The sequence below is a fragment of the Capra hircus genome, chromosome 7 (genome assembly GCF_001704415.2).
Source record: "Capra hircus breed San Clemente chromosome 7, ASM170441v1, whole genome shotgun sequence".
Classification (NCBI taxonomy): domain Eukaryota; kingdom Metazoa; phylum Chordata; class Mammalia; order Artiodactyla; family Bovidae; genus Capra; species Capra hircus.
Window position 1 is genome coordinate 65,889,795 of NC_030814.1, and position 24,809 is coordinate 65,914,603.

The 24,809-nt window shown below is 37.9% G+C and overlaps 1 protein-coding gene across 1 annotated transcript; it reads left to right on the forward strand.

Annotated features, from left to right (window-relative positions):
* Positions 8,620–23,373, forward strand: ZCCHC10 (zinc finger CCHC-type containing 10). The gene is made up of 4 exons (XM_018050394.1): positions 8,620–8,693; positions 17,855–18,016; positions 20,852–20,893; positions 21,541–23,373. The coding sequence occupies exons 1-4, from the start codon at positions 8,653–8,655 to the stop codon at positions 21,806–21,808; spliced, it is 513 nt and encodes a 170-aa protein (XP_017905883.1). The 5' UTR covers positions 8,620–8,652; the 3' UTR covers positions 21,809–23,373.

Genomic DNA, 24,809 nt, shown 5'->3' on the forward strand with positions numbered 1-24,809 from the left:
CTTAGGAGCCCATCCTCCCACTAAGAGCCAAGAAATGGGAATAGGAGTTATGTGGATACTGTGAAATAGGAAACAGATACCTTTGTTCTATTCCAGACGGATGGACGGTGATGGTGGAACTCTTACTACTTATACCTCTTGTACATCACTACCACATGGTGTCTCAAACATGCAGAGAATATACTCTATCTTGATTGAGGTGGTGGTTGCATCTTCTGTGGTTTCGTGTGTGTATACGTGTGCTAAAATTCATCAAATTCATATGGTTTAAACCCTTGCATTTTGTTGTTAGTAAATTATATCTCATCTTTTAAAAATACTACATGCAAAGGCCTAGCACAGTGTCTGACACTCAATACATGTAGTTGCTTAAAAATAAATAAATAAAAGAAGCGAAGACCTACTAAGCACATGTCATGCCATGCTCCGTCACTTCAGTCATATCCAGCTCTTTGCGACCCCATGGACTGTAGCTTGCCAGGCTCCTCTGTCCATGGGACTTTTCAGGCGAGAATACTGGAGCGGGTTGCCATGCTCTCACAAATTCTTTACTGCTGAGTCACCCAGGAAGCCCAATAATGCTGTTTGGATCAATTTAAAATTCTCCAGAAATGTATTGTCTGTGATATTTTACAATGTGTTATAATTACCTAAGATTCAGTTGTGCATATAAGAAATATCTGCCTTTCTCAAAAGAAAACCTCAAACATCTCTGTCCATACATAATGAAAAGTAATATATATTGTTTTCTCTTTATCTCTATTTTTAAGTTTTTCCACAGTGAAAATACATCTTTTGTGTTTTAATAAAGACAGGAGAGGTGTGGTTTCAAGACTTGAGCTCAAACGAGGATAAACTCATTTTTGCCTCAGGATGCACATGGCACAAAAGCTGCATGTAGAGGCGATAGGCAGCCAGGGACATGTGATGAATGGGATATGTCTGGAAGAAACATTAGATCATCACTCCAAATTTCATATGAACTTTAATAAATTAACTATCATATATCTGACCTCACAATTGAAATATCTGGATTTAGAGCACTGAAGTTTATCATCCTTACCAGAAAAGGGAGATCTGAGATGATGACCTTTTTTGTTTTTTTATATGACATTTCTAAATGTTTAGCCACTTGTAGGTCTTTGTAAAACACTGTTACCTCTCCTACCACTATCTACATGTGAAAAATTTACATGGAAAGATCTTATCAAGAGGTCCTGTTATGGGATACACAGCTTTTGTTTTTTCTGCTCAGCATTCATTCCTTAAAGTACTCCTCTCATCTTCCTCATTCTGGAGACTGCTAACTGTGGGATCCTTCCCCTGACCAGAAGGATGGGCACATCTCAGTAAGAAGCCAAGCAGACTCCTACCAGGGAACTTCACTGTTGATATTAAGCACACAGGGGGTTGGACCTGATCATCTGCCTGAAGGGGTGGCACACGTGTTTCTATGACTAAGATCTGGACTTTCTGGTTCAAAGCTTCACAAGGCTGGGTGTGTGTTTCCTACTTCTAAATTATGAGCTAGCCATAAGCTATTAATAAATTCTTGGTTTACTTAGCCAAAGTTTTGTTTTGTGTTTCTTGCAATGGAATCCTGAAAGATTAAGGGAATTCCTTCTATATTATCTCAAAATACAGTCACCCCTCTGTATCCTCAGGGAATTGGTTCTCTGGGGACACTTCCCTGCCTCCCTCCACCCCCCCAAAAAAAATTCTGTAGATGCTCAAGTAGCTTATACAAACTTGCATAGCATTTGCATAAAACCTATACACAGCCTCCCGTATACTTTAAATCATTTCTAGATTACTTATAATAGCTAACACGATGTAAATGCTATGTGAAGAGTTGCCAGTACAAATTCAAGTTTTGCTTGTGGGATTTTTTTCCCCAAATATTTGTGTTCTATGGTGACTCCATAGATGCCCAAACTGTAGATAAAGAGGGCTGACTATAAACAAAACTGGCAAGAAGGGAAGAAAGGTTGTGTAATGGAAAAAGCTTGGGGCACTGAGCCTTGGATAAATCACTTAACAAAAATGTCTGAGTTTCAGTCCCCTAATCTGTAAAATGGGGATCCTTTGGAGGCAAGGCACAGAATCTCCACTTGAACTCTCTGAATCACAAAAGAGGTTTACTGAAGGAAGGCTGTGATAACCAAAATAATCAAAGGAAAAGACAATCAAGTCTAGGTAGGTCTTTTTCTGTCTCTCTTCTCTATTTCTCTTAGCATATTAACTTTAGTCTCTCCTAAACCAGCAAAAAGTCAGTTTTCATTCCAATTCCAAAGAAGAGCAATGTCAAGGAATGTTTACAATACAATTCATTCAGTTGACATTCTAGCAAGGACATGCTCAAAATCCTTCAAGCTAGGCTTCAGAAGGATGTGAACTGAGAACTTCGAGATGTACAAGAGGCAGAGGAGCAAGAGATCAAATTGTCAACATTTGTTGGATCACGGAGAAAGCAAAGGACTTCCAGAAAAACATCTACTCTGCATCATTGACTACGCTAAAGCCTTGGACTATGTGGATCACAGCAAACTGTGGAAAATTCTTAAAGAGGTGAGAATACCAGAGCATCTTACCTGTTAGAAATGTACATGGAACAATGGACTGGTTCAAAATTGGGAAAGGAGTACATTTAGACTGTATATTGTCACCCTGCTTATTTAACTGCTATGCAAGGTACATCATGTGAAATGCCAGACTGGATGAATCATAAGCTGAAGTCAAAATGGCCAAGAGGAATAGCAATAACCTCAGATATGCAGACCATACTACCCTAATGGCAGAAAATCAAGAGGAACTAAAGAGCCTCTTGATAAAGGTGAAAGAGGAGAGTGAAAAGCACACTAAAAACTCAACACTCCAAAAACTAAAACCATGGCATCTGGTCCCATCACCTCATGGCAAATAGAAGGGGGAGAAGCAGAAGCAGTGACAGATTTTATTTTCTTGGGCTTCAAAATCACTGCAGATGGTGACTAGCCGTGAAATTAAAAGATGCTTGCTCCTTGGAAGGAAAGCTACAACAAACCTAGACAGTGTGCTAAAAAGCAGAGACATTACTTTGCTGAGAAAGGTCCATATAGTCAAAGCTATGGTTTTTCCAGTACTCATGTACAGATGTGGAGAGTTGGGCCGTAAAGAAGGCTGAGTGCCAAAGAATTCTTCATTTTGAGTTGTGGTGCTGGAAAAGACTCTTTAGAGTCTTGGACTGCAGGATCAAGCCAGTCAATCCTAAAGGAAATCAACGCTGAGTATTCATCGGAAGGACTGTTGCTGAAACTGAAGCTCTAATACTTTGACCACCTGATGAGAAGAGCTGACTCATTGGAAAAAAAAACCCTGATGATGGGAAAGAGTGAAGGTAAATGGAAAAAGAGGAGGCAGAGGATAAGATGGTTAGGTAGCATCACTGACTCAAGGGACTTGAATCTGAGCAAAGTCTGGGAGATGGTAACGGACAGAGGAGCCTGGCGTGCTACAGTCCATGAGGTCACAAAGAATCAGACAGGACTTAGCAGCTGAACAACAACAATAAACCAGCAAATCCTGGACTCACAAGCACACAGCTTTATATCACAGTAAGGCACTGCATCATGGCCCAAGGATTTAGTTTTCAAGCCCTCTTGGAAAGTGGAAATAATCAAGGAATGTAGCTCTTACCCCTTTCCAGGGGGCCTTAGGTACCGCTCTCACCCCCAAACCCAGAGGTGAATGGAATTCTTCTTCTTCTTTTTTTTTTTTTTTGAAGAAAAGAGCTTTTCAATTTAGAGAACCAGAGCTTCATATCCACAGAGGCCCAAATACCTTTCCACCAATCCCCTTGCATGATCATTCCCCTTTACAAAACAAATCGTCTCCTTTTCTGAACCTCTCCCTTATTTAGCCAAGTTAGTCAAATTCTCTCATCCAACTGGAAGGAGAAGAGCTCTTTTTGTTGTATGCAAAAGCATATTAGGAAGAATCCATATTTGATTTTGCACCAGGGTCCAATCTTACAACACTAAAATTTCCTGAATAGTTAAAATAACTAGTTGTAAAGCATAATGAAAGGGCAAAAAACTTAAAAGTGTATCCGTTCTCTCCCCTCTTATTCTGGTGGAGCTACTTTCCATTGTGGTTAGTCTCACAGTCTTGTGTGAAAACACTTTCACCAACTTCTGGTGCCAGATCAGCTATATATTGTATAGGACCCAGGGCAAAATTAAAATGTGCACTGTTCAAAAGTTATTAAGAATTTAAGGACTTCCCTGGTGGTCCAATAGTTAAGAATCTGCCTGCCAATGCGAGGGACACAGGTTCCATCCCCGGTCCAGGAGATTCCGCATACCATGGTGCAGCTAAGCCCATGTACCACACCTGGAGAAAGCCCACTTACAGCAGTGAAGACCCAGTGCAGCCAAAACATAAATATATAATTTTTTTTCCAAGTTTCAAGACAGAAATAGCAGAGCATTAACCCAAGTGTGGCATTTTTCTAAGGACAGGGCCCTGTGGACTATATAGTTTGCCTGTTCATCTTCTGCGCTCAGCTCTCTAACCACAGATGCTACCATCAGGGTAGGAAACAACCATGCTGACCAAAACCAAGTCAGTTCAGAGAGATGCAAACCTGTCTCCAGCACATGACTTTTACATCCATCTTTTCCCATGTGTTACATAACTGGAAGACACTTGACAGAGGCTTTCCTAGAGTAAAAGAATAGTCTGCTTAAGTCTTGATATTCATTTTTAATTTTTTTTAACTGAAGTATAGTTGATATACAACATTACACATTACAGGTGTACAGTATAGTGATTCACAAATTTTAAACGTTATATTCCATTTGTATTTACAAATATTTACTATATTCCCCATGTTGTATAATATATTCTTGTAGCTTATCTTATACATAACAGTTTGTGTCTCTTAATGCCCTACCTCCATCTTGCCCATTCTTCCCTCCTTTCCTCCTATTCATTCCTGCCAGTAGAAATTACTTGCAGCTTTCACAAGAGTTTTCATTTTTTTTTTCAGCTCCTACCCATCAAGGTTTATAATACTTAGTGCCTGAATTTTAGCCTAGGCCCTATGGACAAAGTTGAGAGGCTCACAAGCCCATGGGCCTCAGTGGGAAAAAGCTACACTGGCCTGTCTTACCACTGAAAAAGCAAGATATTATTGTATTGTCTGTATTTGTATCTGTCCCCTAGTTCTAGATGCTTTTAATTAGCTTTTGTAGGTTTTCCAGGTATGCAAACCAAATCACAAAAAATGTCACGTGCTTCCTCCTTTCTGTTTGTTATATCTTACCCTGTCTCTTGACATTTCACATTTACTAGAATGCAAGTTCTTTTAAAATTAACCAACAAATGGGAATTCCCTGGCACTGTGGGGACTCCATGCTTTCACTGCCAAGGGCCTGGTTTTTCTTTTTTTCCTTAAGATTTATTTATTTATTTGGCTATGTCAGGTCTTAGTTTCAGCATGAGAGATATTTTTTAGTTGTGTGATGAAAACTCTTAGTTGTGGCCTATGGGATCTAGTTCCCTGACCAGAAATGAATCTCGGGCTCCCTGCCCTGGGAGTCTTAGCCACTGGTCCACCAGAGTTATTTGGGAGGGACTGCCCCTACCAGATATCAAGATATTCTATAAAATTATTGAAATTAAAGAAATACAAACACTGGGACAAATAGATCTTTAGAAGAAAATAAAATATGCAAATAAATTAAACTTGTACCTATTTAGTTATAAGGGAGTGGCAAGTCAACTCAGTAAAGAAGTGATAAATTAGGTAGTAAATGGTGTTTCAAAAGTCAAAAATTAATATTAAAAATATAACCATAATTGTAATGGAAGAAATACAATAAAATACAAAATACATTTTAAATAATTTGGGGATTCTAAGCATGAGCCAAATCTAGGAACCATAAAGAAAAAGACTGTTAAAAATGCCTATGTAACAGGAATTCACTGGGGATCCAGTGGTTAGGACTTGGTGTTTTCACTGTGCTGGCCTGGGTTCAACCTCTGGTTGAGAAACTAAAATTCTGCAAATAGCATGATGTGGCCAGAAAAAAAGAAAAGACAACAGACAAAATAGGAAAAAATTAGTAAAATATAAAACAAACGTTTTATATTAAATAGTCAAAGTTTCTACATATAAGTGTTAAAAAGATAAAAATCCAATAGGAAAATAAAAGTTGAACAATTTATGAAAGAAGTACAGTCTTCAATGATCACATGAAAGACACTTAACTTCATCAATAATACATCTTATTACCTTACTACCATTAGTTCCGGTGAGGAAGCAGTTTTGGGTACTACCTATTTAAGGAGCAGCAGGTATAAATCTAGTCATCTTACAGAAACATGGGTTAATGCTAGAAAAATCTATTTATTCCATTTTTGTAGTAAAAAATATAATTATTCAACAATAGGGTACTGGCTGGATAAATTGTGGAATATCCATGTAATCCATAGAACATAATACATAAAAAGAATGACCTGGATCTGCAGGTGCTGATATGGGAAAAGATGTCCATAAATACAGTGAGGAATGAACAAAGAAAAAGAATGAAGCTGAAGAACAGAACAGAGAGTAAGATTCCACTTTTTAAAGAACCAGATGTGCACAAAGGTTGCATGATGTCATTTTTGGTAATTCCCAATGCTAAATCACTCATTACCACCTTACCCTGAATTATTTTTCTTCAGAGTATTTATGCTCTTTGGACATTGTATTTGTTTATTGACTATAGAAAGCTCCATGTGTACAAAGATTTTGTTCAATGCTCTGCCTTCAGTTCTTAAAACGTTTTAGGTGTTCAAGAAATATTAATTGAAAAAAAGAATGGAAACTTAGAAACACATACACATACATACATTTCGAAAAGTTATATATGGGGACGTCCATGTTGGTCCAGTGGTTAAGAATCTGGATTTCAATGCAGGGGACTCAGATTTGATCCTTAGTTGGAGAACTAAGTTGGGATCCTTAGTTGGCGATCCAACCAGTCCATCCTAAAGGAAATGAGACCTGAATACTCATTGGAAGGACTGCTGCTGAAGCTGAAACTCCAATACTTTGGCCACCTGATGTGAAGAACTGACTCATTTGAAAAGACCCTGATGCTGGGAAAGATTGAAGGCAGGAGGAGAAGGGGATGACAGAGAATGAGATGGTTGGATGGCATCACTGACTCAATGGACATGAGCTTGAGTAAACTCCAGGAGTTGGTGATGGACAGGGAGGCCTGATGTGCTGCAGTCCATGGGGTTGCAAACAGTTGGACATGATTGAGCGACTGAACTGAACTGAACTGAGGAACTAAGATCCTACATGCCTGGAAGCAACTAAGTCAGAACTTTGCTACTATTGAGCCCTAGTGCTGCAACTAGAGAGTCTGTGTACTGCCACGAAAGATCCTACATGATGCAACTATCACCCAATGCAGTCTAATTAATTAATTGAAAAGGTATGTATGTTTCAAACACCGTGCATTTAAGGGAATACATTTCCATGATCTGATACTAAATGCTAAAATATCCTTAAATAATTAATATTTGTATAATTTTTTTTCTAGTTGACAAAGCTGTTTTACCTGTATAACCTTCTAACATCACTATGAAATTAATAAAAATATGATTATGTATGTAACACAAGTAATTAACATATATGTACACTTCATAGTTTGCTAAAGTCACTCTTTTTAATCATTGTATTTCTTTAGTTTTGTCTGTGCTGGATCTTCATTGCCGTGCATGGGCTTTCTCTCGTTGCAGCGAGCAGGGGCTTCTCTTGTTGCGGGGCACAGGCTCTATGGCACTCGGGCTTCAGCAGTCGGGGCAAACAGTCTCCATAGTTGCAGCTCCTAGGTTCTAGAGCACAGGCTCAATAGTTGCAGCACATGGGCTTAGCTGCTCTGCCGTCTGTGGAATCTTCTCCCATTAGGGATCAAACACGTGTCTCCTGCCTTGGCATGTGGATTCTTTACCACTGAGCCACCAGGGAAGCCCCAGTCTTTTTCAACTGATAGTCAATCTTGTTCAAATTATTCCTTTAAACTTTGCTATCCAGACTACTTCTGGTTTCTGAAAACTACAGTGGGGCTTCCCTGGTGACTCAGACTGTAAAGAACCTGCCTGTAATAAGGGAGACCTGGGTTTGATCCCTGGGTTGGGAAGATCCCCTGGAGAAGGGAATGGTTACCTAGTCCAAGATTCTTGCCTGGAGAATTTCATGAACAGAGGAGCCTGGTGGGCTACAATTCTCATAAGGTCCCAAAAGAGTCAGACGCGACTAAGCAATTAACTTTATTCGTTCATGTATATAAAAATGGATTTGTATATAAAGATGGATAGATAGATCCCTCATTCTACAATGTTCTTCCCAGCTTCTCCAAGCAATATAAGTGGAGTCGTCCTTCAGAACCCTTGTTCAGATTAGTCAGTTGGCCTCATTCCTCTCCCTCAAACTATAGACTATGCAGCAAACACAACACACCAGGCCCCAACCCACTATTACCCGAAAAGCAGCGCCAGAGCCTAGCCAGGACCACTGGCTCCGCCCACGCCTACGCCCTTCAGGGTTCGAAGTCCCCGCCCACTTCGAGGAGTTTCCCAAAACCCAGCGCGGCCGTCGCCAGCCGCGCTAAGATGGCGACTCCCATGCATCGTCTCATAGCCCGGAGACAAGCGTAAGTTAGGACCGGAGTTGGGCGGCGGGGCGGGCTGGGGGCGGAGAGAAGCGCGTCAGCGGGCTATTGAGCGGTGCCGGGAAGCGGGGTTGGTGTCGGATCCTCAGCTTGGCCTGGCGGAGGGTGGCCGTTTTTCTTACACGTCGCCTGCCCACGAGGGGCTCGGGCCGGAGCGAGAAGTTTGATGTCTGTGCACTAGCGATTTCGTGGAAGACGGCTGCGTAAGGCCACTGGGCGGGACCTAGGGGTGACTGAAGAGAGTCTCGCGTTTGGTTCCCGCGAAGGGGACGTCCAGGAATTGGTTACTAAGTGATTTATGCCGATTTGCCCAACCCAGCCGGTGGGCAGCGGTGGGCGCACCCCACGAGTGACCAGGCGAAGCTTGTAGCCCGCATCCAACACCCCTTACTCTCGCCGACGTAAACCTTCAGCTTCCTGTTAACCTCCAGGCCAGCTGGCTTTTCCTGCCCCATTGTAATCGCCTTACCTAGGAACAGCCTGACTTTTCTCCCAAGCTATCTTCTCACATTCTGCCATTCATTCTCTAAGAGATAACTTTGGGTATAAGAAAGTGTTCAAGACAGAATATTTGCTCTCAGGAAGCTTACATTCTGTTGGTGGAAAGAGTCGATAAACTAAACATTTTAAGTAAATGCATTTGGATAGTAAGAGGAAGGAAATGAGATGGTGGGAAAAGAGAACGGTCCAGGTTAGGTTGGTTGGACTGGAAAGGCATTTCTGAAGAGGTGGGGTTTGAACAGAGATGAAAAGTGTGAGAAAGGAGTCAGTCGTGAGAGGATTGGGGGAAAGAGGATCCAGAACAGCATAATTAATTTGAGACAGGAGAGAACTTAGTTTCTAAGAACTGAAAGATGTCCATTGTGGCGGCTAATGAGCCAGAGAAAGGCACAAGAGTGTGAACAGATAATGCAGGAGTTCGTGTCATATGCCCCTTTCTTGTACAGCCTTTTTTTTTTCTTCTACCAATCTGCACACCCAACCAACATTCACCACTTATTCACTGTCAGCTTTTCATGCCATCACTGTTTGCCTGTTTATAATACATCACTCAGTCTGCTGCAGTGTGTATATTTGTATTCCTTTTTGTATTTATAGTTTTTTTTTTATTCTAAGAGTCCTGATCCTTTTCTTCAGTCTTTGATCAGACTCTGCCCCTCATGCTGGATGAAAAGAGTTCCTTGATCATAAAGATAAAGACTTACAGAATCAGAGTGAAGTAGTAGTATGCTTGGTGGAAGAAGAAAGCTTTTCCAAGATGGTTCTGAGATCTAGAATGGAATAACAGTTCTACTTAAATAGATATCCACTTAAATGGTGTTACCAGGGTCTAATGTCTCTCAGATTTGCTCTTTTGGATGTTGGTTCCATACTTGGATAGATCACTCCTTTGGTCCTAAAATGGCTGCAGTATCTAGAGTCCTTTATATCCTGTCAGCTTCAAGCTGATAGCATCTCATTGTCTAGATTGGATTACATGCCCTACCCTAAACCATGTCTATGGGAATTTGAAGTTCTGATTAATTTGGATCTCATTCTCTTCCCTTGTGGCTCAGCTGGTAAAGAATCCGCCTGCAACACAGGAGACCCCAGTTCGATTCCTGGGTTCAGAAGATCCCCTGGAGAAGGGAAAGGCTACCCACTCCAGTATTTTGGCCTGGAGAATTCCATGGACTATATAGTCTATGGGGTCCCAAGGAGTGGGACACGATTGAGAGACTTTCACTTTCATTTTCTCTTCCCAGCATAATTGAATGGGTCTTTATAAACAGTGGGTGGATAGGTCAGAGGAGGTGATGATGGCTAGATTGACTAAATCAAACAGTGTCCACTTTTGAAAGTAAAACTTTTAATGCTTTTGGCATAAGTTTTAGAGTATCACAGAGTTAAACAAATGTTCCATTTCTTCAGTATGCTTGTATTCGGTACATGAGCTACCTAGAAGTAAAAAACAAAGCTTTAGGAGCTTCTGGTCTCAACTGGGAGGAAAACATGGTGTGTAACAAAACCTGTCATGGTTTAAAGGCTGTCAGGACAACTCCCAGGGAGTTGGAGACCGAGGGCCATTAGAGGCAAGGAAAGTGCAGGAAAATTTGGGGAATATTTTGGGATAGAAAGTAAAAGAGGAGCTTTCGATTTTTATTTTATATTCATCAAGATGATTTGTTTATAAAGAGCAGATAGCGCTTCCATAAGAACAATTTTTAAGCTACAAGTTATGAGAAGTGAGAAAGTACTATTGACATTGTTTTTAAAAGTTTTTGGACCAAAGGAGGAAAGGGGGAAAATTTGAACTTCCGATTCAGCAGATCTTTTAGGAACTTAACTCTGAATCAGATTTAACTCAATCACAATTGTATGCAGAATGACAAGAGTAGAACTGATGCCCAGGAGACTAGAGGAGTGGGTATTAGAGCCCTAAGCCACTCTGAATGTGTTTAAGGCACTTGACCCAGGTGATTTGGTCCCCAACATAACAGAAAATTTCCAAGTGAAATGGCTATAGTGCTGCTGGTAATCTGAGGACTTCTGGCCAACAGGAGTGACGCTAAAGAACTAGAAGTAGGCAAATGTTTTGATTTTCAAAGTGAGAAGGGTAGATTCCACAAACTAGACTTGTGAATTTGATATCCATTCCAGGCAAAATTCTGGCTGGATATATTAAATCTGTTCAGAAGTAAAAGCCAAGTTCATCAGGTATCAAATCATTACAGATTGATACCCTTATTGCCTTTTTTAGGTATTTGGATTTCAATGAGGCATCTTGGAAAGTCTCTCACAGTATCCTTGTGAACAAAGCAGAACTATTAGGTACATTAGTTGAAGATCACGAACTGAGAGTATTGTTTAACGGGTTTAAGTAAATGTACATGGTGGCCTGAGTGTGGTACTGTTTGATCTGGTCAACAATTTTTATAAATGACTTGGATGAAGACACATGTGCATGTTTATCAAACCTGCAGTTAACACAAAGCTAAGAAGAGTGACTAATACAATGGATAACAAGATCCCAATCCAGAAGGGTCTTGACAGATGAACTCTACATTGAGTCTAACGAGAAAAAATTTAACAAGTGTAAAATTAAGTATTGTAGTGTTTTTTTACTTCAATTTCCAATTGTTCATTGCTAGTATATTGACTTTTGTATACTGACCTTATATCCTATGACCTTATTAAACTCATTTATTAGTTTAATGATAAATGGAACTCTTAGGGATCCTCTAGATACATAACCATTATTGATATTATATTTTTTGTTTATTTGATATGTACATTTTTAAGATTTTTGTTGCATATTATCACATAGCCCTTCAGAAAGTTTCTGTAACTTACATACCAGCATTTTAAAATGTATATTTTACTATATTCAGAGTGCCAATTCTCCACCTTTGCCAACCGTAGACTTAAAATTTTGCCAGTCTGGCAGACATGTCTTTATTTCAGGTATCGAAGAAGGTTGTTTCACATAAAAAGGCTGTACTGTTTAAAACACTTCCTTAAACCTTAGCTTAGGCTATAGAAAAGGAATGTTCTATAGGGTATTCATTCGAAAAGAAATGCTTGCTGGTCTTGTTTATTTTGAAATTATAGGTCTGTCTCTGCATTCTATATAGAAGATATAAGTATTTTTAAGATTAGTTAGTAAATGTTTATCTATTTACTTATTTTTAGCTGTGCCTCATGGCATGTGGAATATTAACTCCCTGACCAGAGATCGAGTCTGTGCCCTCTGTCGCAGAAGCTTGGAGTTTACACCACTGAACCGTCAGCGAAGTCTCTAGTTAATGTTTAGAACATCATAGGTGGGCTTCAGATATTAGTGAAAGTTCTGTCTATAACAACAAAAAACAAACTCCACAGTGCTGGCCAATAATATTTTTAATAGCTGATATCCCAGGCTATAAATTTCTTACAATATCGGGAAAACAGATTGTAAGTTGGAGAAGACTTTATTTCCTTGATTCTGAAAGGCTTCCATCCTCCTCCATAATTTCATTATTAGGAAATATTGTGAAAGACTTTGAAATGGATTAAAAAAAAAATTTACTGGCTGAGTTGTCTAATCCCCTATCCTGGCTATATGACCCTGTCAGGACCTGTGCCTCATTGTCTTTGACCTATTTGAAAACTTGGTAAATTGTGGAAAAATCGAAGAGAAGATTCTTACCCATGCAAAGCAGTATAGCAGATTCTTGCCCTGTGGCTGTTGACCAGTTTTTAACTATTAGTAAATTTGTTTCCTGCATTCCTGATTGCCCATATATGTGTGTTGTTTGGATACTGTTCTAAACCAGTTCCAACATCTTACTGGTTCCCTTATTAATTAATGATTAAATAAAATCTTTGACATGTGTTCATTATATATTTGTATTAGAGTCATGATTTTACATTTTTTACTAATTATCCTTTAATGTTTTTGATTTATCATTTCTGGGATGCATATTACAATAGTTGTTGTTTAGTCGCTAAGTTATGTCCAGCTCCTTTGTGACCCCCATAGACTGTAGCCTACAAGGCTCCTCTGTCCATGGGATTTCCCAGGCAAGAAATACTGGAGTAGGTTACCATTTCCTTCTCCAGGGGGTCTTCCCGACACAGGAGTTGAACCCGTGTCTCTTGCTTGGCAGGTGGATTCTTTACCACTGAGCCACCTGGGAAGCCCTGCATTACAATGTGTGTGCTAAGTCGCTTCAGTCATATCCAACTCTTGGCCACCATATGGACTGAAGGCTGTCAGGCTCCTCTGTCCATGGGATTCTCCAGGCAAGAATACTGGAGTGGGTTTCCATGCCCTACTCCAGGGGATCTTTCCAACCCAAGGATGAAACCTATAATGTTCTTTTTTTTTTTACCTGAAAAGTGGGCAACTTAATATTAAGTCCATAAAGTCTTTTATTATAGAAAGCCTTAACAATTTGCTGTCCCATTACATATTGAGATAAACTCTGAAGTTATAGTCATGGTACTGGCAGTTGTTTACGGAGATTTATGAACTATTACTAGGCAAAAAGCTGACTCTTCTTTATTATCTTTTAATACTACTGCTGGGTCTTAGTTCCATACTTGAAACATTAATTTTTCACATTAGGATTGGCTTATTTTTGGACAAGTGCTAAAAATGAGTTTTTTAAATTTATTTATTTATTTATTTTTGGCTTCACTGGGTCTTCTTTGATGCATGTGGACTTTCTCTAGTTGCACTGAGCAGGAACTGCTCTCTAGTTGTACATGGGTTTCTTATTGTGGTGGCTTCTCTTGTTGCAGAGCACAGGCTCTACGGCACTTGGCCTTCAGTAGTTGTGGTGTGTGGGCTCAGTAGTTGCAGCTACAGGGCTTAGTTGTCCCAAGACATGTGGATCTTCCCAGACCAGGATCAAACTGTGTCCCCTGCATTGGTAGGCAGATTCTTAATCACTGGACCACCAGGGAAGTCCAAAATAAATTATTGTCAAAATTACAGAAGCTGGCCCACAATGTGGCAATTAATTAATGAAAAGCATACTATAAACAATATATGTTCCCTGAAACCCTTGCCTACTTTAACAGTCATTCATTTTACAAATATTTACTGAACAGCAATTATGTGTTCTCCAGCGATAAAAAGGTGACTGCTCTATGTCGAAATTGAAAGTCCAGCATCTCATCATGCACCCATGCTTGAGGAATTGCCAAGTGTCATTAGTCCACATAGTTGATTAGCCTAATGTGTAGGCTGATGGTCACAGCTCCCATTTGTGTATTGCTTTATGCCAGATTCCTTGTTGCTTGCTATACAAACATCCCAGTTTGTAGAATGAGAATATTGTTCTCAAACTCATTGGAGTGTCATGGGGATTAGATGTATTTATGCATAAGTAGTATTTAGCTAAATTCCTGACATACAGTAAGAATAAAACATGGCTATGGTCTTGTCTAATTCTCACAATGATCTAGTGAAGTAGATATTGTCCCATTTTTTAGGATAAGAAACTGAAGTTCAAAAATCAGCTTTCTAAAGAGCCTGAAACTATGTAGTGAAAGAGCCAAGATTTTTTAAAAATTTTATAATGACCTATAACATGATCTACAAAAAAGTTCAGACAACATAAATAGTCCTTAATAAATAGTTATGAAAAGAACATCCCAAGCTACAGTAATAAAGACAGTACTGGCACAAACTATATTTCACTGGAACTATATTTCAGTGGAACAAGATAGAAAGCCCAGAGATAAACCCATGCCCCTGTGGACACCTTCTGTTTGACAGAGGAGGCAAGAATATACAGTGGAGAAAAAACAGTCTCATCAATAAGTGGTGCTGGGAAAACTGGACAGCTACATGTAAAAGAATGAAATTAGAATATTTCCTAACACCAAACACAAAAATAAAACTCAAAATGGATTAAAGGCCAGAAACTATAACACTCTTAGAGGAAAGCATAGGCAGAACACTCCGATGTAAATCACAGCAATATCCTCTTTAACCCACCTCCTAGAGTAATGGAAATAAAAACAAAAATAAACAAGTGGGACCTAATTAAACTTAAAAGCTTTTGCACAGCAAAGAAAGCTATAAACGAGATGAAAAGACAACCCTTAGAATGGCAGGTAATTGCAAATGAAACAACTGACAAAAGATTAATCTCCAAAATATACAGTTCATGTAGCTCAATACCAGAAAAACAAACAACCCAATCAAAAAGTGGGAGGAAGACCTAAACAGTCATTTCTTCAAAGAGAAGTTTACTGATCCTAATATAAAACCTTTCTAAACTCAGTTATGATTTTAGTTGGCTTAAAACTCAACATTCAGATAACTAAGATCATGGCATCCGGTCCCATCACTTCATGGCAAATAGATGGGGAAACAACAGAAACAGTAAGAGACTTTATTTTGGGGGGCTCCAAAATGACTGCAGATGGTGACTGCAGCCGTGAAATTAAAAGACACTTGCTCCTTGGAAGAAAAGCTATGACTAACCTAGACAGCATATTAAAAAGCAGAGACATTACCAACAAAGGTCCATCTAGTCAAAGCTATGGTTTTCCCAGTAGTCATGTATGTATTTGAGAGTTGGACTATAAAGAAAGCTGAGCTACGAAGAATTGATGCTTTTGAACTGTGGTGGTGGAGAAGACTGTTGAGAGTCCCTTGGACTGCAAGGAGATCCAAGCAGTCAATCTTAAAGGAAATCAGCCCTGAATACTCATTGGAAGGACTGATGTTGAAGCTGAAACTCCAATACTTTGGCCACCTGATTGGAAAAGCTGACTCATTGGAAAAGACCCTGATCCTGGAAAAGATTGAAGGCGGGAGGAGAAGGGGAGGACAGAGGATGAGATGGTTGGATGGCATCACCAACTCAATGGACATGAGTTTGAATAGGCTCCAGGAGTTAGTGATGGACAGGGAAGCCTGGCGTGCTGCAGTCCATGGGGTTGCAAAGAGTCGGACATGGCTGAGTGACTGAACTGAATTGAAACTCACTTATGAATTCTAATTATTAAAACAATACTTGTGGATTTCCATGGCAGTCAGTGGTTAGGACTCTACACTCCCAATGCAAGGGGCACAGGTTTCAATCCTAGGTTGGGAAACTAAGATCCCACATGCCACACACAGCGTGGCCAAAGAGTAAAATAAAAATTTATCTAGAGTCTTTTGGATTTGCATTGCACGTGATGCATTATCAGTAAGGAATGACAGTTTTATTTCTTCCTTTCCAATTCTTTAATCTGTTTTTCTCCACTTGTCAATCTTAATTCAATCTCAGGGATTGAGATTTTTCTTAGTCTTCTAGGTGACTAGAAGCTGGGCAGCACTTCATATACCATTGCTTTATTCCTAGGGTAAAGATCATCAGAGTCCTAACTCTGAATGCATAATTTGTCTCCCTTGCTTGTTATAAATGATGCTTGCTTACTCTCCCAAGTTGGGAAAGTCTCCCAGGACAAGAGTTGAGTTAAATGTAGAGCTGACCACTCTGAGTTTCCCTCCTCTTCCATATCTTGGCTTGGTGATTCTTTAACCTCTTTGTTAGTTCTCTGATCCTTGAGCAGATTGTTAAAAATGTTTTGGCTATCTTTTCTAATTCTAAGCTGAAGAGTTGGTCTGAATTACCTAGTCTGCCCTTACTGGAATGGAATTGAGGAAACAAGATTTGAACTCAGTTCTGTCTAACTCTAAGGTCCAAGCTCTTCAGATCAGTTCAGTCGCTCAGTTGTGTCCGACTCTTTGCAACCCCATGAATTGCAGCACACCAGGCCTCCCTGTCCATTACCAACTCCCGGAGTTCACTCAAACTCACGTCCGTCGAGTCGGTGATGCCATCCAACTATCTCATCCTCTGTCGTCCCCTTCTCCTCCTGCCCCCAATCCCTCCCAGCATCAGAGTCTTTTCCAATGAGTCAACTCTTCGCATGAGGTGGCCAAAGTACTGGAGTTTCAGCTTTAGCATCATTCCTTCCAAAGAACACCCAGGACTGATCTCCTTTAGAATGGACTGGTTGGATCTCCTTGCAGTCCAAGGGACTCTCAAGAGTCTTCTCCAACATCACAGTTCAAAAGCATCAATTCTTTGGCGCTCAGCTTTCTTCACAGTCCAAATCTCACATCCATACATGACTACTGGAAAAACCATAGCCTTGACTAGATGGACCTTTGTTGGCAAAGTAATGTCTCTGCTTTTCAATATGCTATCTAGGTTGGTCATAACTTTCCTTCCAAGAAGTAAGCGTCTTTTAATTTCATGGCTGCAATCACCATCTGCAGAAATTTTGGAGCCCCCCAAAATAAAGTCTGACACTGTTTCCACTGTTTCCGCATCTATTTCCCATGAAATGATGGGACCAGATGCCATAATCTTAGTTTTCTGAATGTTGAGCTTTAAACCAACTTTTTCACTCTCCTCTTTCACTTTCATCAAGAGGCTCTTTAGTTCCTCTTCACTTTCTGCCATAAGGGTGGTGTCATCTGCATATCTGAGGTTATTGATATTTCTCCCAGCAATCTTGTTTCCAGCTTGTGCTTCTTCCAGCCCTTAACCACTTACTATATTGCCTAGTGATTAAATCTAACAAATGCTTGTATTGCTTATATTTCTCACAGCAGAAAATGTCAAGTCAAAAATTTAAGGCCTATATTCTTATTTTTTATCCTGTAGTGAAGCAAATAAGCAACATGTAAGATGTCAGAAATGCTTGGAATTTGGACATTGGACTTATGAATGCACAGGAAAAAGAAAGTACCTACATAGGCCTTCAAGAACAGCAGAACTAAAGAAAGCTTTAAAAGAAAAAGAAAACAGATTATTATTACAACAAAGGTAAGGTTACATATGGTGTCCAAAGGAATATATATTTTTATTTATAAAATTTATTAAGGGACTAAATATCTTATGATGGTTATCCAGATTCAGATTAAAAATACTAGCTAAAGTTTAATGAGTATTACTGGTGCAAGGCAGCATGCTAAGCTCTTTACAAGACCCAGCACAACCAAAATAAATAAAATTATTTTTAAAAATGTATTTCAAAAAGTATATTTTAATAATACATCATTATATGACTTGTGGAATTTATTTAGCATGGGAAGAATTCAAAGAACTAAGTGACATTGCTATACCTGTTCAGGTTAACAAACTTTCTCAGGGTTAAATCTGTAAAAATTAAATATAGGAATTAACTTGATACTGGATTCTGTCATAGTTAAGCAGTAAGATCGATGGATACAAAAACTAGAAAAAAAATTGATGTCTTTAAAAGATATAGTTCCAGTAGAATATTTTATGTATGTGTGTGTGTTAGTTGCTTAGTCGTGTCCAACTCTTTGTGATCCCATCAACTGTAGCCTGCCAGGCTCTTCTGTCCATATAATTCTCCAAGTAAGAATACTGGAGTAGGTAGCCATTCCATAATAGTTACTAAAATTTATAATATATTTTACATTGTTTAAATCAATTTGCATAGTAGTAGTGATTATGGTAATTCAACTCAAGAGTTTTAGCACTTTTAAAACTTTATGATCATATGGAATTAAAAGATACAATTTCAAGTTATATTATGTCTGTGTTTTTATTGCAGAGAAATATAAGTGGTCACTAAAATTTTCAGGCATAAAAATATATTAGGATACATTCTGTGGGGAAAGGAAAATAAAAAAACAGGTTCAAAGATGAAAAGGGATAATGTAAAAGTACCAATTGTTAAAGATAAACTTGTTCATATTTTTAAAAATTAATTATGATAGGTATCAAATTTTGTGATATTAACAATTATCAAAATGATATAACAATTTTCTTTTTTAAGTGTCAATATTTTATACATAATATGCCAGAGTTTATACCCTCTGCAAATATTGAAACTTAGGATAGAAAAAAGATGAGGAGAAAAACATAATTTTTAAAAATTCATTTATTAGGAATATAAGCAAAAAATGATAAGAGTTATGGATAATTTCATTTCAACAACTACTTTTGTTTTTCTAGTATTACACGAGTATCTTGATCTTAAAAAAATACATACAACTACATGAATTTTAGTTTTGGCTCTATTATGTAGAGTGCTGATTATTTTGGTTCAGTGATAAAATTATGGAAGTGTATGAATTTTAATGATCTTGAATTCTTGTGGTGTGACTTAACGAATGTACCTCTACCATTTATTTTAATTGCAAAAATGACAATTCTTCAGTAATAAAACAACTTTACATAAATACGTATTTTTATATTTGAAGATCTGGGAAATAAGGGTAGAAGCATTATCTAGGGTATGCAGAGAAGTTCAGAATATAAAAATGTTAAATTTATAGGACAGTGTAGAGTAATTGAAGTAATTCTGTAATTTGAAACCCTGATTTAGTAGACATGTTGTTTGGCAGCTATATAGCAACAAGCCATTTGTATATTTAAAATCACCAGGCTTTTTCTTTGTAAATAATGCGGGAGCATAATCTTAAAGTATTAAGTCTCTGGTTTTAAAACTGAACATGTGGAGGACATGCAGAAAAATAAATGGTTTGGAAGGTTTTTTTGTTTGTTTTTTAAATTTTTTTGCCTGTGCCTAGTGGCGTGTGGGATCTTAGTTCCTTGGCAAAGAATAGAACCCACGCCCCCTGCAGTGGAAGCAGAGTCTTAACTGCTAGACCGCCAGGGAAGTCTCAAGAAATGAGGCTTTTAAATTTTTATTGGAGTATAGTTGATTTGGGCTTCCCTGGTAGCTCACAGTGGTAAAGAATCTGCCTTCCAATGTCGGAGACTTGAGTTTGATCCCTGGGTTGGGACGATCCTCTGCAGAAGGAAATGGCAATCCACTCCAGTACTCTTGCCTGGGAAATCCCATGTACAGAGGAGCCTGGTGGGCTACAGTCTATGGGGTGGCAACAGAGTCAGACAGGACTTAGTGGCAAAGAACAACAATTGTTGATTTACAGTGTTGTGTTAGTTTTAAGTGTACACCAAAATGAATCATTTAAGAAAAAATTTTTTAACTAACAGTTGCTTTTCTTTTTATATAAAATGACTGCTTATAATACCATTCTAGAAAACCAAATTATAAATTACAATTGTTCTGCTGTTATTTGCTTTGTTCTGTTGTTCACTAAGTAGTTGATTTAGCTGTGTCAACCTAAGTTCACAATTTAAAAAGAAGCAAATTAGTGTGTGCTCATCTTAACTATTAACTCACCTGACTTCTAAAATACAGTTGATAGCATCTGTCTTAAGAGCTAGTTAATTTAACTGCATGTACCACACATGTGCTCAGTTGTGTCTGATTCTTTGCGACCCTATGGCCAGTAGCCCACCAGGCTCCTCTGTTCATGGGATTTTTCAAGCAAGAATACTGGAGTGGGTTGCTATTTTTTCCTCTAGGGGATCTTCCCAACCCAGGGATTGAACCCACATCTCTGTGTCTCCTGCATTGGCATGCAGATTCTTTACCACTAAGCCACCTGAGTAGCTCATGCAGGTACCATATACACCTGCAGTAGGAAACTTTTCTCTTGGTTATAATAAGAAACACTGGACTCTCAGTACATGTCACAAAAGACAGAGTGTTTCTCTAATGTAAAGCAGTTTTGGGGATATCGGAAGGATTTGTGTGAGCTGTTTATAATCACTTTATTAACAAGAGCTCCTCCCCCTTTCCCTGTTGCTTATCAGCATTGGAGAAGCTAATGTAGAAAGAAAGACCAAGAAGAAAAGGTATGTGTGGCTTTAATATTACATAGGTAATATATAATAATTGTTGGAGGGATAGGGTGGTTGATTTTAAAATAATAGTTACAAGACTTGGATCTGAAGTCTCTTGTTTGCGATTCATGATTAAACATCGTCCTGTTTTCTGATACCTTCCTCTGTTTACTTGTCTGGAGTTTCTTCCTTTGTTTCTCCTTTTTCTCCAACTTTCCAGGGTCCTTATACCTGGAAACAGGAAGTGATTTCTCTTGTCTTAGGTTAGAAAATGTAATTAGAAATTATTGTCAAGAAAGTATTGGCCAGCTGTATCTTGTCTAAAGTAGTTAAGGTTATGAAACATTTACCACTGTACAGGAGGTTTAAATAAACCCAATTGTTAAACTGCAACTGTATTCTAACATTCACTCTGAAGCACAATATAGTATGTTCTCTTTTCTCAAATTCCATCCAAGAGATTTAAAGCCCTTCTGGTTGGAGTGAAAGGGTGGGCACGTTAGGATTACTAACAGTTAGGCAATCCATAAAGCATCAAATCTAGTGATACCATACTGGTAAAGCTTCAGTATACGTATATATATACATAACACTCAAGTGTAATTGCTTTTAAACATTCTATTGAATGGCGGCTTCTCGTGCATATAATTGTCTAATAGGTCTAAGAGCGTAACCAGTTCCAGTAGCAATAGCAGCGACAGTTCAGCCAGTGATTCTTCATCAGAGAGTGAAGAGACATCTACCTCATCTTCCTCAGAGGACAGTGACTCTGATGAAAGCTCCTCCAGTTCATCATCTTCCGCCTCCTCCACAAGCTCCTCCTCATCCTCTGATTCAGACTCAGATTCCAGCTCTGCCAGTAGTAGCAGCACCAGCACAGATAGTAGTTCTGACGATGAACCACCAAAGAAGAAGAAAAAAAAATAGAATTGCTCCATCCATTGGACTAATGGACTGAAAACATTAATGTGATTCTCAGAAGGGAATTCAGAATGTGTTATGGCCAAATAGGTTAACTGGCCAACATTTCTAGAGTTCGGAAGTTTCTAAATGTTTTACATTGTAAGAGTATAAAAAGTATTAATAATGGATTATATATATATATATAAAGACTTTTTTTATTTGAGGGGTGAACCTTGTTTTTCTTTTTTATCTTTAAAATATATCTCTAAAATTAATCAAAGCTGAAATCTAGTAAATCTGTTTTTGTGATGAAACCTATTTTTCCTCCCTGTGAAATAAATTCCATGTTAGTGCTGTGTATCAGACATTTTTCAGGATAAAGGATCATAATATCTGGCAGTGAATTTATAATGCTTTTGGCTATATGTTATTATGTAAGATTTAATACATTAGAAGCTTAGGAATTTTCCTACTGTTACTAATGTGCTCTATTTTTGTGTTTATGTTCAGAAAGTTGTTCTGACTTCTTGTCCTAAATGAAAAGTTCAAGAAACCTATTAATAAATTTATACCTTTTGGATGGTACAAGTTTCAGGTTACTGTGTTTTATCATTCATTTTCTTCTGGTTCTTAGGGTTACCCTTTTCTGAGGAAAATTATTCTAGAGGAACTTAAAAAGAACAAAAATTCTGAAACTACATAGGAGTCTAGTCTTTGGTGCCTTTGGATAAATTCAATGTGTCAGAAAAGAAAGCAGTCATTTAAAAAGCTAGCTTATGTAAAAGGGATATAAATACTTTTGTGTGTCAATATGCTATAAAAGATACCATTCAAAGGGGTAGGAGGAAGAAATGTAATTTTTACAGAAAATTAGAGTGATGTTGGCTGCCTTTTACTAAATTTTTTTATAATGTTTTCATAAAGATTGCCTTTTACCATTTTGCAATTGTGGTATGACTGTTTATATGGTAACTCATCATATATGAGTCTACTGCATAAATATGAGTGACTTGGATTAATCTAGTGTGTTTATATAGCATATACACATTTGAAATCTAGCATGAAAGTTTAAAAAGAAATACTGCCAAGTATTTCTTAAAAAGTAAAATACTCTGTCATGATGAGATTATTTGATTTAACATCACATTATTTTGTGATGTGTTTTGAACTTTTTGGAAAGAGGTATTGTTTGTAGAAAAATCTTGATTTAGGTTAAATATAGGTTTTTAAAACTACAGATGTTGTCTTTTTATATTTTTATGAAAAAGCAGTAGAAAATTACTTTTGAAGAAAATGAACTTCTGTTTAAATGTTTAAATATATGTATGTTGTCAGTTTAAAGATCTGTAATTACCTGTTTTACAGAATCATCTGCTTTCAGTGATTATAAATACTCTCAAAATATCATTTTTAAGGCTCTATACAGAATGTGTCAGTTGACAGGCAGATTTCATAAACTACTAATGAAATGCAGTTTACAATGTTTGTAATCTCTGTAAGGGCAATTTTAGTGGTGAAAAACTTGGAAGGGAAACGTGTACATAGGTTATATCACTTGCAATCAAATAAAACACAGTTTGTGCTGATGAGCTTAAGCTTCTTTAATGTCTCTGCTATTTTTCTTACTGCCACTTCTTATCCATTTAGATGGTAAGAACATTTAAATTCTAATTATTTTTACTATTACAACTATTCAAAGGCATACCTGGAAAAGTACAGAGGTCAAGATCCTTACTCTAGTTACACAGTTTACTCAGAAAAGCAGACTGAATGGCACAGTGGAGGGTAACTTCCAAAGAATTTACCCTGTCCTGCCTAAAAGCAGAACTCTGGAAGTTGAATCCCTGGCAAATGTAATAAATGTATTATTTCTCAGAACCATATCAAAAGGAGTCATAATCAGATCATAGGTTTTTACTCCTCAAACGTTTGTTAGTATGACTGTACAATATAGTAAATTTGTCTTGGTATTACACCAAAAGATAGCACTGGAAATGGAAGAAAGTACAGAGAAAGTGTACTTCATAGTCATGATTTTATTTATTTTTTTAACTTGCTAATTTGAACTAACTGTAGGTTTACAGAAAATCTGTAAAATTACAATTTCCATGTATACCTCACCTCACTTAGCCTAATGTTAGCATCTTACATAATCATAGTACAATGAGCAGAACCAAGAAATTAGTATTTGATAAAATACTGTAAGTTAAACCAAAAACTTTACTCACATTTCACCAGTTTTCCCAGTTGTGTTCTATTTCTGTCCCTTTCTATTACCCAGAAAATGCATTTAGTTACTTCTAAATCTACTACTGTCTCTAAGTTCCTTTGTCTTTCCTTCTTTCATGCCCTTGTCACTTTTGAAGAGTATTGATCAGTTATTTTGTCTAATGTCCCATAATTTGGATTTGTCAAATGTGTTCTCATGGCTGAACTGACGTTATGCTTTTTAGACTAGCACGGAAATGAAAAATTCCCAATATCGATAAAGTAATTTACTATTGGTGATATTGACCTTGATCACTGGGTTAAGGTGGTTTCATCAGATTTCTCCATTACAAAGACTGTCTTTCTCTTTTTAATTGATAGCTATCTTGGAGGAGATACTTTGAGACTGCAAATTGTCCCCACAGTCACCTACTGCTTTTAGTATAGATAACAATAGTTATTACTGTGATGTTTGACAAATGGTAATTTTCCATTTTCCTCTTTAAACTAATTGGAATTATACTATAAGGAAGCACTGCTGCTTCTCTCCCAGTCATTTAATCGATAGTACTGTGGACTCGTCAATGTTTCTTCAGTTCTGTGGGTTAAAATTCAATAATAGTGTTGTTTTTTGGCTCAAATTATTCCACCCTTGACTATTAGAAGCATTCCTTCAGGTTGGCTCGTTTGGTTTTTTTTTTTTAAATCTTCATCTTTTTGTTAGTACTTCCTTACTTTTAGAAATCACAAGATGTTCTGGGTTCATCTTGTGATCTCCTTGCCCTGTCTTTGAACCAACCACTTCTCCAATTTTTAT